At 36.4% G+C, this 14,368-nt stretch overlaps 1 protein-coding gene across 6 annotated transcripts in view; it reads right to left on the reverse strand.

Moving 5' to 3' along the window:
• Window positions 1–2,344: 2,344 nt before the first annotated feature.
• ATP11A (ATPase phospholipid transporting 11A) overlaps window positions 2,345–14,368 on the reverse strand; it is a 127,660-nt gene continuing 115,636 nt past the window's right edge. For 4 of the 6 annotated variants that reach the window (XM_040560342.1, XM_040560253.1, XM_040560434.1 and 1 more), the window contains 2 exons: window positions 13,065–13,230; window positions 2,345–6,584 (listed from right to left, as the gene is read on the reverse strand). In XM_040560342.1, the coding sequence (XP_040416276.1) occupies window positions 6,327–6,584; window positions 13,065–13,230 (424 nt within the window). In that variant the 3' untranslated portion in view covers window positions 2,345–6,326. Of the gene's footprint in view, window positions 6,585–8,474; window positions 8,591–13,064; window positions 13,231–14,368 lie in introns of all 6 variants that reach the window. The other 2 variants (XM_040560594.1, XM_040560517.1) reach the window with 2 other exon arrangements.

Genomic DNA, 14,368 nt, shown 5'->3' on the forward strand with positions numbered 1-14,368 from the left:
ATCAGGGTTAAGCTTTGGTCTTGTGCCTGAAGTCCCTGACAAGACAAAGTTTCTCTTTCTGAGCTCTAATTTTATCAGAATAAGAGAACACAATCCCTATTCATAGCTGGGAATACAGTTAGAATTCAACCTAATTAATACTGACAACTCTCTCTAGCTATGCAATTTATAATCACCTTAGAGGCAAGCTGCTCAACAATTCCTGGAAGAATATTCCTGCTACTGGGTTGGAAGCATTTTCTGAAATGAAAGTCAGCATAGCACTTGATGCTGTTAAATGAATCCAGGACTTTTTTTCCTTCTTTTCTAAAGCTCAGTATTTATTGAATTGCTAGATCACATTAGCTTTCAGATCTGGCAGTGGTTTTGACATTAACATTTCAGTGTCAAGCATCTTTACAAAGTACATTTATAATCTCAAGGTGAGTGTTGATGTGCTTTTTGAACAACAACTAGCATTGCTTCCCTCATTAGGAACAAGAAGCATATTCTGTTTTTCACCCATTAAGTATGGAAACTGGATGCTAACAGCTCTTCCTGGTATAATCTGAACAGTGAGCCTGTGAACCTAAAAGGACACTGCATCCTAAATATTTTTAAAAGCTTAACGCACCAGGAGGTTTCTTAACTGAAATAAATAATAGAAAACAACAACAAACCTTTGGGTGGTTGAAAATTTAATACTAGTCCTATTTGTCTCCTTTAACTGAAAAATAAAGACTTAAATTATTAAAAGTCACCACTATTACTTTACTGCAGACTCATCAGTTAAAAAAAAGAACTGAAATACTGTAATTTTCAGATAAAACACATCCAAACATATGTGGGGGACATTAGGCAACTTATAAACTGTTCTGTACAAAGAAAGGGGTTAATGGCTGTTTTTGTTCTTATCCCTATCTTACCATTTCACAGTGCAAATGGAACCTATGAATGGACATGGTTTTTGCTTTAGCATTTGAATGAAATTAAAATGAAAGGACCTGTAAGTATACGTAATGGAAACACAAAACAACAAGGCTGTATTAGAACGCTCAAAAATTATTTTTAACTTCCTGTTGAGCACCAGCTGAGGAAATCAGAATATTCATAAAGCATATTCATAAAGCAAAACCATGAAATTTCAGTCTGTCTCCAACCTATTTCACTTCATATCAAAATCAACCTCTTCAAACATTTTATTGAGCAGTATTGCATATATTGCAGGAAAAATTGTAGGCTCATTGTAGAACAGAAGAAACAGTTTTAAAGTAATTTACAATGTAACTTACTAAAAGTGCATCATTTAAAGAGCTAAAGGAAAACATATGGTATTCAATTTAGAATTAATACTGTTCAGAAATCCCTTTCTGTTCTTTTTCCTTTAAACAATTATACATTTTTATATGCAAAATAGAAAGCTGGCTACTTTCAAGGTAATTTGTTCCTCTTTCTACTGTGTTCCTCCTGAAATCCATACGCATCACATTCTTTTCCATTTACTATTTATCTAATGGCAATTTGTAGATTTTTTCTTCATTACATGAAGAACGGGAAAAAACATCTTCCATATTTACCTTTCTCCCTCAAACTACCTTACCTAGAAGCTCACTCAGTAGAAAAAAAAACAACAAAATTTCTTGATGAACAGAAGGGAGATGGGTAAATATGCTTGCATATTGTTTGATAAAAAGTTCATATATGTGCAAAATCATTACTCTAAAATCTTTATTATGGGAACTGAGAAAGCAATATACAAACAATGTGCCTAAGCACCAAGAAAGAGAGAGGCACCTAACCCAGTGCTCTGAACCGCTTTGTAGAAGCACTCTAGGATAGCTTCTGTCTGACTGCACGAATACATTTGCTGGCATAATCTGTAATGGTTTTGAAAGTACAGGCACTCTCCCATCATACTGTACCACCAACCAAAAGAAAATTATGTTTTCTGTGCAGTCAGTCTATTTTGTAAGAACACCGCTACCAACTCGGATGGCAAAGCAGATTGTTTTTGCCTTTAATTCTGTTTCTTTAAACTGCCAACATTGCAAGAGAAAGGTGAACTAGCTCAGGGCACCCAGGACAGCAGAACTGTAAGGAAATAAAGATCTCCTCATGCGTAGCCTACTAGCTTAGTTTGTAAAGAGCTTCAGCACCTACCCAATCTATGTGGCAGGAGCAAAGCTCTCCTAGACTGAGTAGTACCTGGTACCTGGTAGTAGTCTCCTGGTACTGAGTTGTGCTAGCTTTGCAACACCCCCCTCACACCGTTCATCTTCTGGTCTTCTCTGACAGGCTATGGGTAGTCTCTGAAAATAAATGCGACTACAAGCATATTCAATAACAGAGTCAGACACTCAATCCATTTTCTGTTCTCTACTTACATTTTATTACAGACTAATATGAAATCATTTCATATTCATACTTGAATTGTTTTAATTACTCGTGAGCAAACTTAAACCAGTCTTGAATGTTTATATTTATTGCAAGCAGATCCATGTCTCCTGCTTATATATTCTACATAAGGATCCAAAATGTGACTGAATATAAACAAGTTATATTTGGTTATCTACAGAAATTAAAGTTAAAAATAGCACTGAAAAGAAACTTTACAGTAATGTATTCACACACTGACTCTTCAAAGCAAATAAATGAAGTGGTATAGGATAATCTAAACATTAGATTTGAAGGCTGATTTATTTTCAAATAAATGCACCTATAATTGTACAATTAAAAACAAGTGTCAGTATTTGGTGCTGATGACTACAGACATCTTAAATGTTTAATGCACAGAAAACTACCCCCCAGCCCCCATACAGCACTTTCGCAGATTCTACTTTACATTAGATCATGAAAGGACATTTAAAATGCAGCGTGTACATAGCACAGAATTTGTCAGAGACAACGCATATTAAAATTCTGTGAATTTTCATAAGGTAAAAAATTAAAGCTATATAAACTGATTTTTAGATTATTCTGCAAAGTAGAATCACATACTTTTTCACTTTCATAATACTTTCACAAATTTCCATTAAAGCTTTTTTTTTTAACAGAGACAGTAGCATGAGCACAATGATCCCACTGGCTTCCAAAAAGAAAAGTAGTGCAGTTGGCTCAATTAAGCTATTTTTAACTTTTATATTTGCAAGCCAGTTGGGACAAGACAGGCTAATGCAAGCAAGAAAGTAAACTGTAAGCTTTTATATTAAGTGGCTGAACAAACAATTATTGTACATTGTAAAATTAAAAAGATCCATGTCTTTTGCCACAAGCCACTGCAGAAAATATATGGACTTCAGTGGCTGAGAAGCTTGAAATACTTTCTAAGTCTTCACATACATTTGGTTAGCGCTTACCAGTTTCAAGACATTTATAGAAGCAGTTATGGAGACATTACGCTGTTAAAGCTGCAACAATTTAAACAAGGCGAGTTAGGAAGTTATATAGATTTTTATACTTTTCCCCCTTAATTCTTATAATATATAAAAATCTGTCTCCTCTCAGTGCCCCATCCATAATAAAACATTCTAATTCATTTTGATCTAACTTCTACTTTTTCATCTCTGAATTTTACGATCCATTTACAGCGAAACTCCAAGTTACCACCTGCTGCAGTGGACTAGGTTTGCATGGCAAGAGTAACAGGGACTGAAGCAAAAACATAGCAAGTGAAACCGAGTTGATGTCATTTGTATTTTCCATTGAACGTTCTATTTTAACGAACAGTACCAACTTTTAAAGGTAAAAGTATTGCTAAATCAAAGCAGAAACTTCCACTTAAATTCAAGCATTCTTCCTCCTCCAAAAAATGAACATGGTCGACTAAATTTTCCCAAGCACTTATGTAGGTGTTTTGGCCTGAATAACATTGACGATAATTTCTAAGTGCTGGTCTACATGAAGTTTGCAATGAACTGCTTTGTTAGTAGGCAGAACAGGAATGCAGCATTTTCGAAAGCATCAAGCAAAAATCTCCTTATTTAAGGCTAAAAGATGGAACTCAGTAAGTAAAAAAGCAGGAGGCTTTATAGAATAGAAAAGCTAGCAGTAATAGCACAGCACAGAAAGTATATCACTCTACTTGCTGCAATCACAAATCCCAGCAAAACATGAATAGTTTAGGTGACATTGACAGAGCAACAGACCTATATTTCTAATTTAACATTCATTAGAATTTTAACATTCAGCCACAACTCCACTCTAAGCTAAATTTAAGTGGCCCAAACTCATAAGTATAAAAAAAGCCTTCAAAACATATACTTAAAAAAAATAGAAATGGTGTGTTAACAAATGTATGCGTAAAACAGATTTATAAATAGCTACAGTATGAAAAATATTTCAGTGCAAAGGCAATTTTAAGATTTCTAAAAAATACATTACAAATAATTTGTTAACTACACACAAGAAATTTGTCACTGCTACTGGTATAAAATTTATACCCATATTAACTTTTTTTTTAAAATATATACACCAGTGTTTTATGTAGGGGACGGTTTGAACTGACCAACATTCAAGTATGCAATGGCGTATATATGTACACACACCCACACCCACATACATATGTATGTATTTCAAAATGTTTCTGCAATGAGGACATTCTTTGAAACTTAAAAGTGCTACATGTTAAATGTTAAAGATACCTTCATTTGTGGTGCTCACCATTAGCCTTTTTAAGTCCTCTTCCCCTATCTTTGGTATAATGAAAATTTCACAACTCACTTTACAATCTCTGTTTGTCCCAGGGCATTTTCAATATTTCATTGTTGAACTGGAAAGTCACTTGGAATATTGTGAGGAATACTTCCTAGTAAGTTGATTGATCTTTTATTAAAAAGTAAATTGTCAAGTAAATTATTTTGTCTCAACTTTTTCTTTTTTAAATGCAAAAAGGGGAAATGTTTTTTCTCCACCAGCCTTGTCCATTAAACAGACAACTAACAAGATATTGGTCAAGTCTTCCAATAAAGGCTGCAGCCCTGACTCCACATATTTCGTTTTCACATTGCAATGAATTTTTAGCTAACATCCTCCCAGAAGTATTTAATGACTGTGGTTATTAACTGGTTATAAACATCAGGCTAAACTAGATTGAAATCAGATTACTCCTTCAGGTAGTTTTGCACCCCAAAATAAAACACTGGACTAAAGAAACAAGACGAGAACACAGCTAACAGTTGAATTAGTGCAAGGTAACATATATGTAGCAGAGAAAACAGGTACAAGTTGGCTGTCACACTTGGAAGTATTTCAAACAGAATCTTTGCAGTTCAACTAAATTCTATCATAATTGTGTTCCAACTGTTAGTAATAGCCGTGTGCCACCTACTGGTTTGCTTGCAAAAGGTAACGGCTGGGTACTACATGCTTTGTAATGTATCTACTGAACCAATCAGCTTGTATTTACCCACATAATTAAAAAAAAAAAAGATTAAAAACAACTGAAAATTAAAAGGATGAATCCAGATAGTAAAATATGCTTATTTGGAAAAATAGCCTTTTTTAAGAAAAAAAAGACAAAAAAGCTCAATATATAATATTTTCTACTATGCATACTTCAAAGTTACAGAGAGTTAAAAAGTGGGAATACTGGTTACCTGCATCTCTGATGAATTCACAAGGACATTTGAGGCAAAATCCTTACATTCAGTTTTTGAGTAGATAGAAACACTGATATCTACCTATTGAACAGCCAACTTGACTTCATATAGCGTGCACATAAGGTACACAAGGATTGTTATGCCTATCTTTCTACAGGGGAAAACTAACTGCAAACCATACATAGCCCTGATTTGGCCACTTACAAGGAAGTGAACATTAGAGAGTGTTTCTTGAAAGCAGATTTGCACAGAGGAAACACCAGTTTGTTCTATAGAAAGAGCAAAGAAAGAAAAAGGACAGAGGAAAATCAGAAACAGCACTTACTAAATATGCTTTAGGAGACTTTCATTGGAGATAACTGAGGTCATCGCTTCTGGCTGAAAATTAAAACTGTTGATCTCAAAATGTAGGTCACTGACTGAAACTATACACTTCAAGTAACAAAGAAAATGACTAAAGATGACAGAAGCAATAAATGCTCAAAAGTCTTGACACAGGATGAAGAGAAATTTTAGTGCTACCAGTCTCACAGTACCAGACTGTGCAGATTGTTCATTGCTCCAGTAGTTCAAAACATAAAAAGAGGCCTATCGGCCTGGAAGGTTTCGTACTTCCAGCTCTTGATCCTGTTTGTCTGAACATTACCTCAGACAGCAAAAGCCACGTATAGTTTAATATGTGACATATTTGTTTCCTGAAAAAAGAAATAAACAAAGGTATAGTTTTTAAAGGCTTGAGTTGGTGTTCTGTCATACAGATGTTTCCAAACCTGACCCACTGTAGTGGTAGCCTGCACTGGAACGACAATGCTTATTTGAATAGCCAAAGACAGATGGAAGTACTGAATAATCAATGCCCCTCCAGTGCGTAAACATCATTTTTTTAGAATGAGAATTAGACCTTCTTGCTGGGGAACTGCTGCAGTCATTGCTCCTATATCTTGGGCTTTTCAGACAGGCAAGAGGTGTGAATTCCGAGATGTGGTCCCGGCAGTGCCTTGATGCATTCTGTGAAGGAAAAAAAGCCAAATACACAGTAAATAGATGACTTCAGAGCTAAGTCTAAACTTGCGTTCTTTATGTCCTTGGTATATTAATGCCTTTCACCACTTTGGCTATTTGATTCATGTCAAGGTAAAATCCCTCTTTCAGCACGATTAGTTTTATATTAAGACCTGAAGAACTAGGCATAATTTTACATATAATCTCTAAACCTGACAACGGGCTCTCCAAAGAACAGATGATGACAGAGAGGACTGCTTCCATGTTGACTTTTTTTTTTTTAAATCAGGTTTATATTTCCTTCTGCAGTCTCTTTTGGTACATCTTTTTATCTCAGAACTTTTTTTAGTCAGGAATTGTTAGGGGGAATTTCAAGACAGAAAAGGTTCAATACTTTGTCCTGTATTTCCAAAGAGAGGGAAATCTTTACAGGTGGTTAGTGCTAATACAGGAATGTTCCAAAAGATCCATTCACTTGTTTTGTACTTCTAAGTAATATCAGATTTTGGACTTGCTTAGGTTTACATGTAGCATTAGGTACACGTAGACAATTTATAGCACACATCACAGCACCTGGTCTGATAACTTGGTCTAATTGTCCATTCAAATTTATCTGTACCACACGATCACCCCACACTGGCAGAATTGGCACCTCAGCTCAGGAAATACTCAGGACTATGCTAATAGCAGGGTTACATGACAAGAAGCTGGAGTGTGTGAACAGACTTAAAAAATAATCAGCACAGCACTGTCCCCAGTGAGTTTATCTAGTGTCCTCATTAAATGTTATGTAAAATTTCCAAGGATAGGGATATGGAGGTTATGTGACAATATTTAAGATAATAATGTATTCTAAGCATGATTCAGACCCGTGTTATCAATCACTCTCTCCATGAATACTATATAAACTAGATAATATTCCACTCTTAATCACTGCCTTCCCTCTTTTCCTGTTAACATTAACACGGTAGCAGAAGGGAGAAAATCCCGAAATAAATATTAATAATGTAGTTTAAGGAAGTTTGCCTACTTTCAATGCCAATCAAAGGCTTGAAATGCTACTCTTACATAACCAAGAGCATGTAGAAAGCTTACTAATGGCAGTCACTCTTGGAAGAGAGTCAGCGAACTGCACGGAAATACTCACTAGCAGTGAGGCCTCAATTCTTCTAAACACACAAATAGATCAAATACCTACATTAGTACATAAAAAAATAGGTAATTGGGTAACAGATCAGCAGACTTTATTTTGGAAATGTCAGAGGGAGTAGTCATACACCGTATAACTTATTTTTCCTATTGTTCCCGCTATAAAATGAAACATTTTAGTTACTGTGTTTCTAAAAATAAAATGGTATTTTTTCTACACATAAAATGTTGGGTTCCAAGGCAAGATATTTCAATCTGCCATGCCTGACTTAGGGTCCTACTCACAAGTAACTCACTTCCTCTTGTATGGTTATCTTCCTGTTTTACTGTCCGCATTTGTTCTATATGTGTATCCAAAAACACAAGAGATGACAGACAAACTGCTAATGTGAGATTTACTTCTGACTTTGTGTATTCTACACCACAGCATAATGTGAGTACGCTCTGCAATAATAACTGCAGTTCTTACAAAACAGATGTTAGGCAACACCTATACATAACACAATGTATGAATAGGATTTTAATATGGGTGTATTGATTCATGCAGACACGTTGTGCTGCCTTACATGGGTGTCTGAGACAAAAAGAGCTTACCTGTCATGTGGAACATCTTTTGCAAAAACTAGGCTCTCCAAGTAAAACGTAATGATTTTGTATCATATTGATAAATTACATCAAAAACTCTGGAGGAAACAGTTGATTTGTAAATAGCACAGATAGAAATCAATCCAAACTGGCAACACGTACAGTACTGTTACCTAGCTTTGATCTAATTATGTCTCGGAAGCTGAAAGAGTTCCTTCAAGAAGTGGCCCATCGCTGTTCACCAGTGCATTTAGGGCTGTTCTATGTCTCATAGTCTTCTGCAAGGATGAGGAAAAACAGTGAGACTCTTGCTGAATACAGGAGAGAAATGTGAATGAATTGTACCATTTGGTACATATATAACTACTGTAGCAAGGTCCTGTGAAGTGACAGATTTTCTGATGGATCTAAAAAGGAAAGGTTATCAGAGTAAAACAAGGTTTCTATTTCTTGCTCCTGAGGTTAACCCTTTGAGACACACTGAGAATGTTTTAATTCCATTTCAAACTCTTAAAAACGCTTAATTACTCTCAAAAGCATTTAAACTGTACCATGACTAAGTACCATGCGCTGTTGTCCTCCCTGCTGACAATAACCTGCACTGAATGAAGGAGCTCTCCTGGATACGATGATGTGACAGTGGCGTAGCTGGACCAGTGCCCTGCAGGGCATGTGGCAGCCACGCTGGTCCAGGGTTTCCTTAAGGTCTTCTCTCCCCTAGCCAGTCCAGGTACTCCAAATTAAGGAGTGGATGTCCTGCTTCTCTGCCCCCCAGAACAAGAGGGGCACTGAAGGGAGTGCTACACGAGAAGGTGATGGTGCCAGTGCTGATAAAGGCTGACTTACAACTTAGTCATTGCTACATGGTGAAAGAGGGCAGGAGAGTTATTAAGGTAACTTCTACGAGATTCAAATATTGCAACAGCAGGACCCATTTCTATGGGATTCAGATATTGAAACAGCAGGACGCATTTCTTTATTTTCCACAGAAGAGGAGCCCAACGCATGACAAAGGCAGCAGTTGGCTGGTCCAATAGGTTTCTAAGAGGCCTGTGCAGTTGTTTAACAGCAGCTAAGCCCATTGAGGAACAGAAGAATGATGAGTCCCCAGAGAGGCTTCCCCAGGCAAAAGCACCGCTGTGGGAGCAGCAAAGGGTAGAGATGCCATACCGAGGCTCATGGGCTGATCTTGTGACTGAAGTGAAAGTGAAGTAAAAAAAAATCAGAAGCGAAAAGAAAAAGGAACATATTTCTTAAAAAGGGATAAAAACATAGAAGTTATTTACAGCTCATAATCAAAACACCTGGTGTTTCAGCTAAAGAGTATCTGGGATTACTGAAACATTGCCAATCAAAGTGACAATTAAAAAAATGCAAAGAGAATCATTTAAAGTGAATTTATATTTTTTTATATGAAGTGGCCAAGCTTCTCAATTTATTAGAGAGGGATAAAGAAAAATGAAATATTATCAATTAATGTAAGCTGAATATTAAAAAAGCCTTAATGCTTACTGAAAGTTAAGGATGAAAGAAACCTTACAGCTGCGTAATTTCCAGTTAAAACACAAAATTCAGCTTGTTTCATTGAGCCAAATAGTCACCGGGACTAAGCATGAGACAGACATGAGCAGGTTTTGACCTAAATTAACAAAAGACAACCGATTCCTCCAAAGCTTTTGCAGAATTAACGTTTTAGCACAAGAAAGACGACAGCTTGTGTGTATACATACATATATACACACATGCATATATGTACATATGTGTATGCGTATACACACATATGTATATGTGAATGCATACATGTGTATATATGAAAGGATCTTTCAAAAACCACAGAACTAGATCTGGAATGATTAAAAACCTCTGAATGATAATCATGGTAAACAATCACTGACCCCACTCTGGAGTGACTCCAGATAATTGAAAAAGTTAGAAGTGTTAAGAATTACTTCAAAGGCTTTCTGCGATCTGATTGCCTGAGCAGAACTAGTTTAGTAACCTGGGAGGTGATGTCTAGCCCTACGTTAATCTTGCCAACTGTTCCAGAAGCTCTTTATTATAAAGAAGATTATATAGTTTATAGGAATGCACTAAGTTTAAAAACAGTTACAAGCTTACTTCAAACCAATCCTAAGGCTCTTAAAAGCCAATTTTATTTAGAACTTGCAATAGTGAAAACACCTTTGTGTATTTTCCCTCTGACTTAAACAATTACAGTATTTTTATTGACTACACATTTTTGAACAAAGAAAGAAAAGTCTTTTTTTTTTTTTTATCTTAATCATTTAAAAGATAAGTATATAAAAACTGTAATGGAAACCAAGAGTCTCCTAGTATTAAGTCAAAAGGAGCTTTCTTGTAGACCACAGTAAAGCCAAGATTTACCAGCTTTTCTTCTACTATATTAAATTGTCATATATTTCTGGATCTTGAGCTATTTTATTTTTAGAAAGAAGTATAGAATTTCAAAAAATGGAATAGAAGAAAAGCTTGATTTGAAAATGCATGCTAGAAACAACTTAGTGTAAAGAAGTTGCATTTTCAGCAGAGCAGATATATTAATATATTCCAAAGATTGCTTAAATAGCTTCCAGCACCGTATTTTCTGTATCAAGATAGAACATCAGCATTATCAGAATTATCACGCTTTGTGTGGCAACTATTCCGCTTAGAGATTTATAATGCAAGCACAACATGCATTCACCTACAGATACACAAATGATTAAAATGGGGCCTAAGAATCCTAGATTCTTGAGGCAGCAAGACTTTGTAAATTTCAGTAAAAATCAGTGAAAAAAATGTTAGTGATAGTGACAGATTGTGACAATGACTCATACAATCTTTGAGATAAATAAACAGAAGGTGGAAAAATCGGAATTAAAAAGTATTTTTTAAAGTATAGTTGGTGTGAGTCAGAAATGGAGATAATGAATACAGTAAATAACTTCTGATGATAAACTTTTTACTGTCTTTTGAATGAAATGGCCAAGCATGCAGAAAGGCAGAAAAAAAGTCACCTTTTGTTCCATTAGAAACTTAGACTGCTTGAAGTCTGAGAAAGCATAAAGATGGTGGACTGCTCAACAGAAAGGCACTGATGTTTAGTCTGATTTCCCCAGAAGATTGTAGGAAGTAATCGTGCACATCATTTATGTTTAAAGCAAGGCAGTAGTTATTTAGACAAAGCGGATTGGAAGACAGACAGAAATAAAGGGAGATAAGAAGAAACACAAGGGATATATCTGGTTAAAAGTCAAAGATTCTATTAAATATTACAAAATCAATATTGCTAGTGTTAAGCCCAAAGTCTGCCTTAAAATTGATTCCTTTTCCAGCTCTAACATATAATGTTGGTGAAATTCCTTCATCTGGGGCTAGGTGTTTGCATTAACCCACCCTCATTCTCTCCCTAGACTTAAATTAAGCATGCAGAACCTACACCAAGATCAACTTGCACAAGTAGCACATATGACAGAGACATCTATTAAAGATATTGAAACAGAAAAATGCTAAAGGTTGATCTGCCTTTTTTTCCTGCTATTCTGTATTCTTTTTTGTTCTGAAGTGAGGCATTTAATTTTAAAGTTAAAAACTTAATTTAAGTTTTAATACATGCTGTTTTTTTAAACAGGCACAGCATCAGTATTAGTTTGCTAAGATAGTGTTATATTCCACAGATCACGAAACATGAATGTTAGCATGAGTTCACTACATATTCCTCACCAACGTACTTGGTAGTAATATTTATCACATTTGGAAATATTTATCACATTTATTTTAAGTGTGTGAATTAAAGTTTATTCAACAATAAATGCACATGCAGTTGTAGAGTCCCTTGGTACAGAACTACAATTGCTTGTGTCAACCCTAGATTTAAGGGGACTTCAACAAAATGACATGCTCCTTTCCTACCAATTTTGAGCTTAGCTTATCTTCGCTGTTTTTCCATTTTAGATAACTATGCTCAGCTTGCATGGTAAATGCTAAAACATCTGTATTAGAGATTACTTAAGGAAGTAAAATATATTTGCCCGCTATAAAAATTACTTCAACTCAGGGGTGCAGGCAGTACCCCTGAATACTACTCCATGACAGCAGGAACAACTGCTGTCCAGGCTGATTTAACTGCCTCCTACCTACCCTCAAGGAGACCCCAACCTCCTTATACCCTTCTTATTTCCTCAAACCAGGAATCACATTGAGCCATATAGCTGTCTCCTACCAGCCTTATCAGTTGATTTCCCAGTGGCTGCTGGTACAGGGGTACAGGGGTCACCCCAGGGTTCAGGTATATACCACCATATAAATAACAAGCAGCTTATTTCACCATACCGGTTGGTGAAAGAAGTGACTGGTATACAACCAGTGACATACATCACAGATGGGGAAGCCCTGTGTCTTGTCTCTAAACTTGAGAGAGGGCTAATTATTAAAGGTAATGATAGAACAAGAGGAAATGGTTTTAAACTAAAAGAGGGGAGATTTAGATTAGAGGTTAGGAAGAAATTCTTCACTCAGAGGGTGGGGAGGCACTGGAACAGGTTGCCCAGAGAAGCTGTGGATGCCCCATCCCTCGAAGTGTTCAAAACCAGGTTGAATGAGACCCTGGGCAACCTGATCTAGTGGGAGGTATCCCTGCCTATGGCGGGGGGTGGAACTAGATGATTTTTAAGGTCCCTTCCAACCCAAGCTATTCTATGATTCTATGATCTGCGATACAAATAATTACCTCTACAATGAAAAATATTTTACCTGGATTCTTTCTGTTGCTGTAGGCCACAACTGTCTGCATAAGACCTTCTTGAGAACATCTGGAAGAAGGCTGACAGTTATGAGCAGAATTATACCCAGCCACGCAGGACCACTAGATAGCATTTGCATGAACACATAATACATCCTCTGATAATTGAGAAAAGGCCTGGTAGGAAAAAGATTAAACACAAGTTACACTCCAATACACAAGAAAAAAACTGACAATGTTAAATGAAAAAATTACGACACTGATGAAATACTGAAGGTTCAACTTCCCAGTTTGTGGGAATTCATCCCTGCCAGTTTTCCCAAAAGGACATCTAAACATTCACTGACTGGAGAGAACTGTTTTCCTCTTGTCTGCCAGGGTGTAGGTAGTATCAGGCTCTCCTCCAACCCAAGCTGCCTCTCCCTAACAAAGATAAACTAAGGTACATTCCTATCCTGTTTATACACTTCCAATTACTCCTCATCATGCTGCAGATATTTTCCATCTTTCTTCTTCCATTCCCATCCATTCCCTCCTATTTTTTCTGTCATGCACTCTTTTGTATATATCCTCTGAATGAGTCTTGTAGACCACACCTTTCTTCACCTCTCTCATACCTCAAGCACCCTCAAACATCTCTGATGGTCTCATGTTAAGCTCTCTGACCTATTCACCATGTTTTTATCTGCCCCCATGTTCAACGCCCTCACTTCCATGTTTCCCTGCATCTTCATGGCAGTTGTATGGCCATTAAAATTCCATCACTGTACAATAATGGAAACCAGAGGCATGTTTACTGAGAACACAGTTCTTGACTGGTCAGTTTGTAGAAATACTGCAGTATAAATCCCTCCTACCAGCAGGGCAGTTTTCTGCTAGTTCCCAAAATTTCATAGAAGTCCTTGCATTACAAAAAGGTAAACAAGTTGAACCACATTGTTGGATGTAAATAGCAACATCCCTAATACCTAGCAAGACTGGCTGGAAAACGTTAGCAGGGAAAGTCTGCTACTATCTCTTCTACAAATCGTTTTCATTCTGATAATGATGCAACTGAGCTCTGGTTTTACTGCCAAAAAAAAGTTGGACAAGTTACTCATTTGGAAAGGACGCACTGAAATACAAAACCTTCCTCCAGATCACTCAAAACGTTTACTTGTATATATGAAGTTGAACAATTCCAGTAGAACAGATTAAAAAATATAACCTTGTAACTGGGCCCTCTCTATAGGTGAGAAATGCAAATTCAACTTCCTGATGGCAATCAGGGACAGTAAGTACCTGAACCTATGTTTCAACTCAATCTCCTTCCCCA

The sequence above is a fragment of the Cygnus olor genome, chromosome 1 (assembly GCF_009769625.2).
Source record: "Cygnus olor isolate bCygOlo1 chromosome 1, bCygOlo1.pri.v2, whole genome shotgun sequence".
Taxonomy (NCBI): Eukaryota; Metazoa; Chordata; class Aves; order Anseriformes; family Anatidae; genus Cygnus; species Cygnus olor.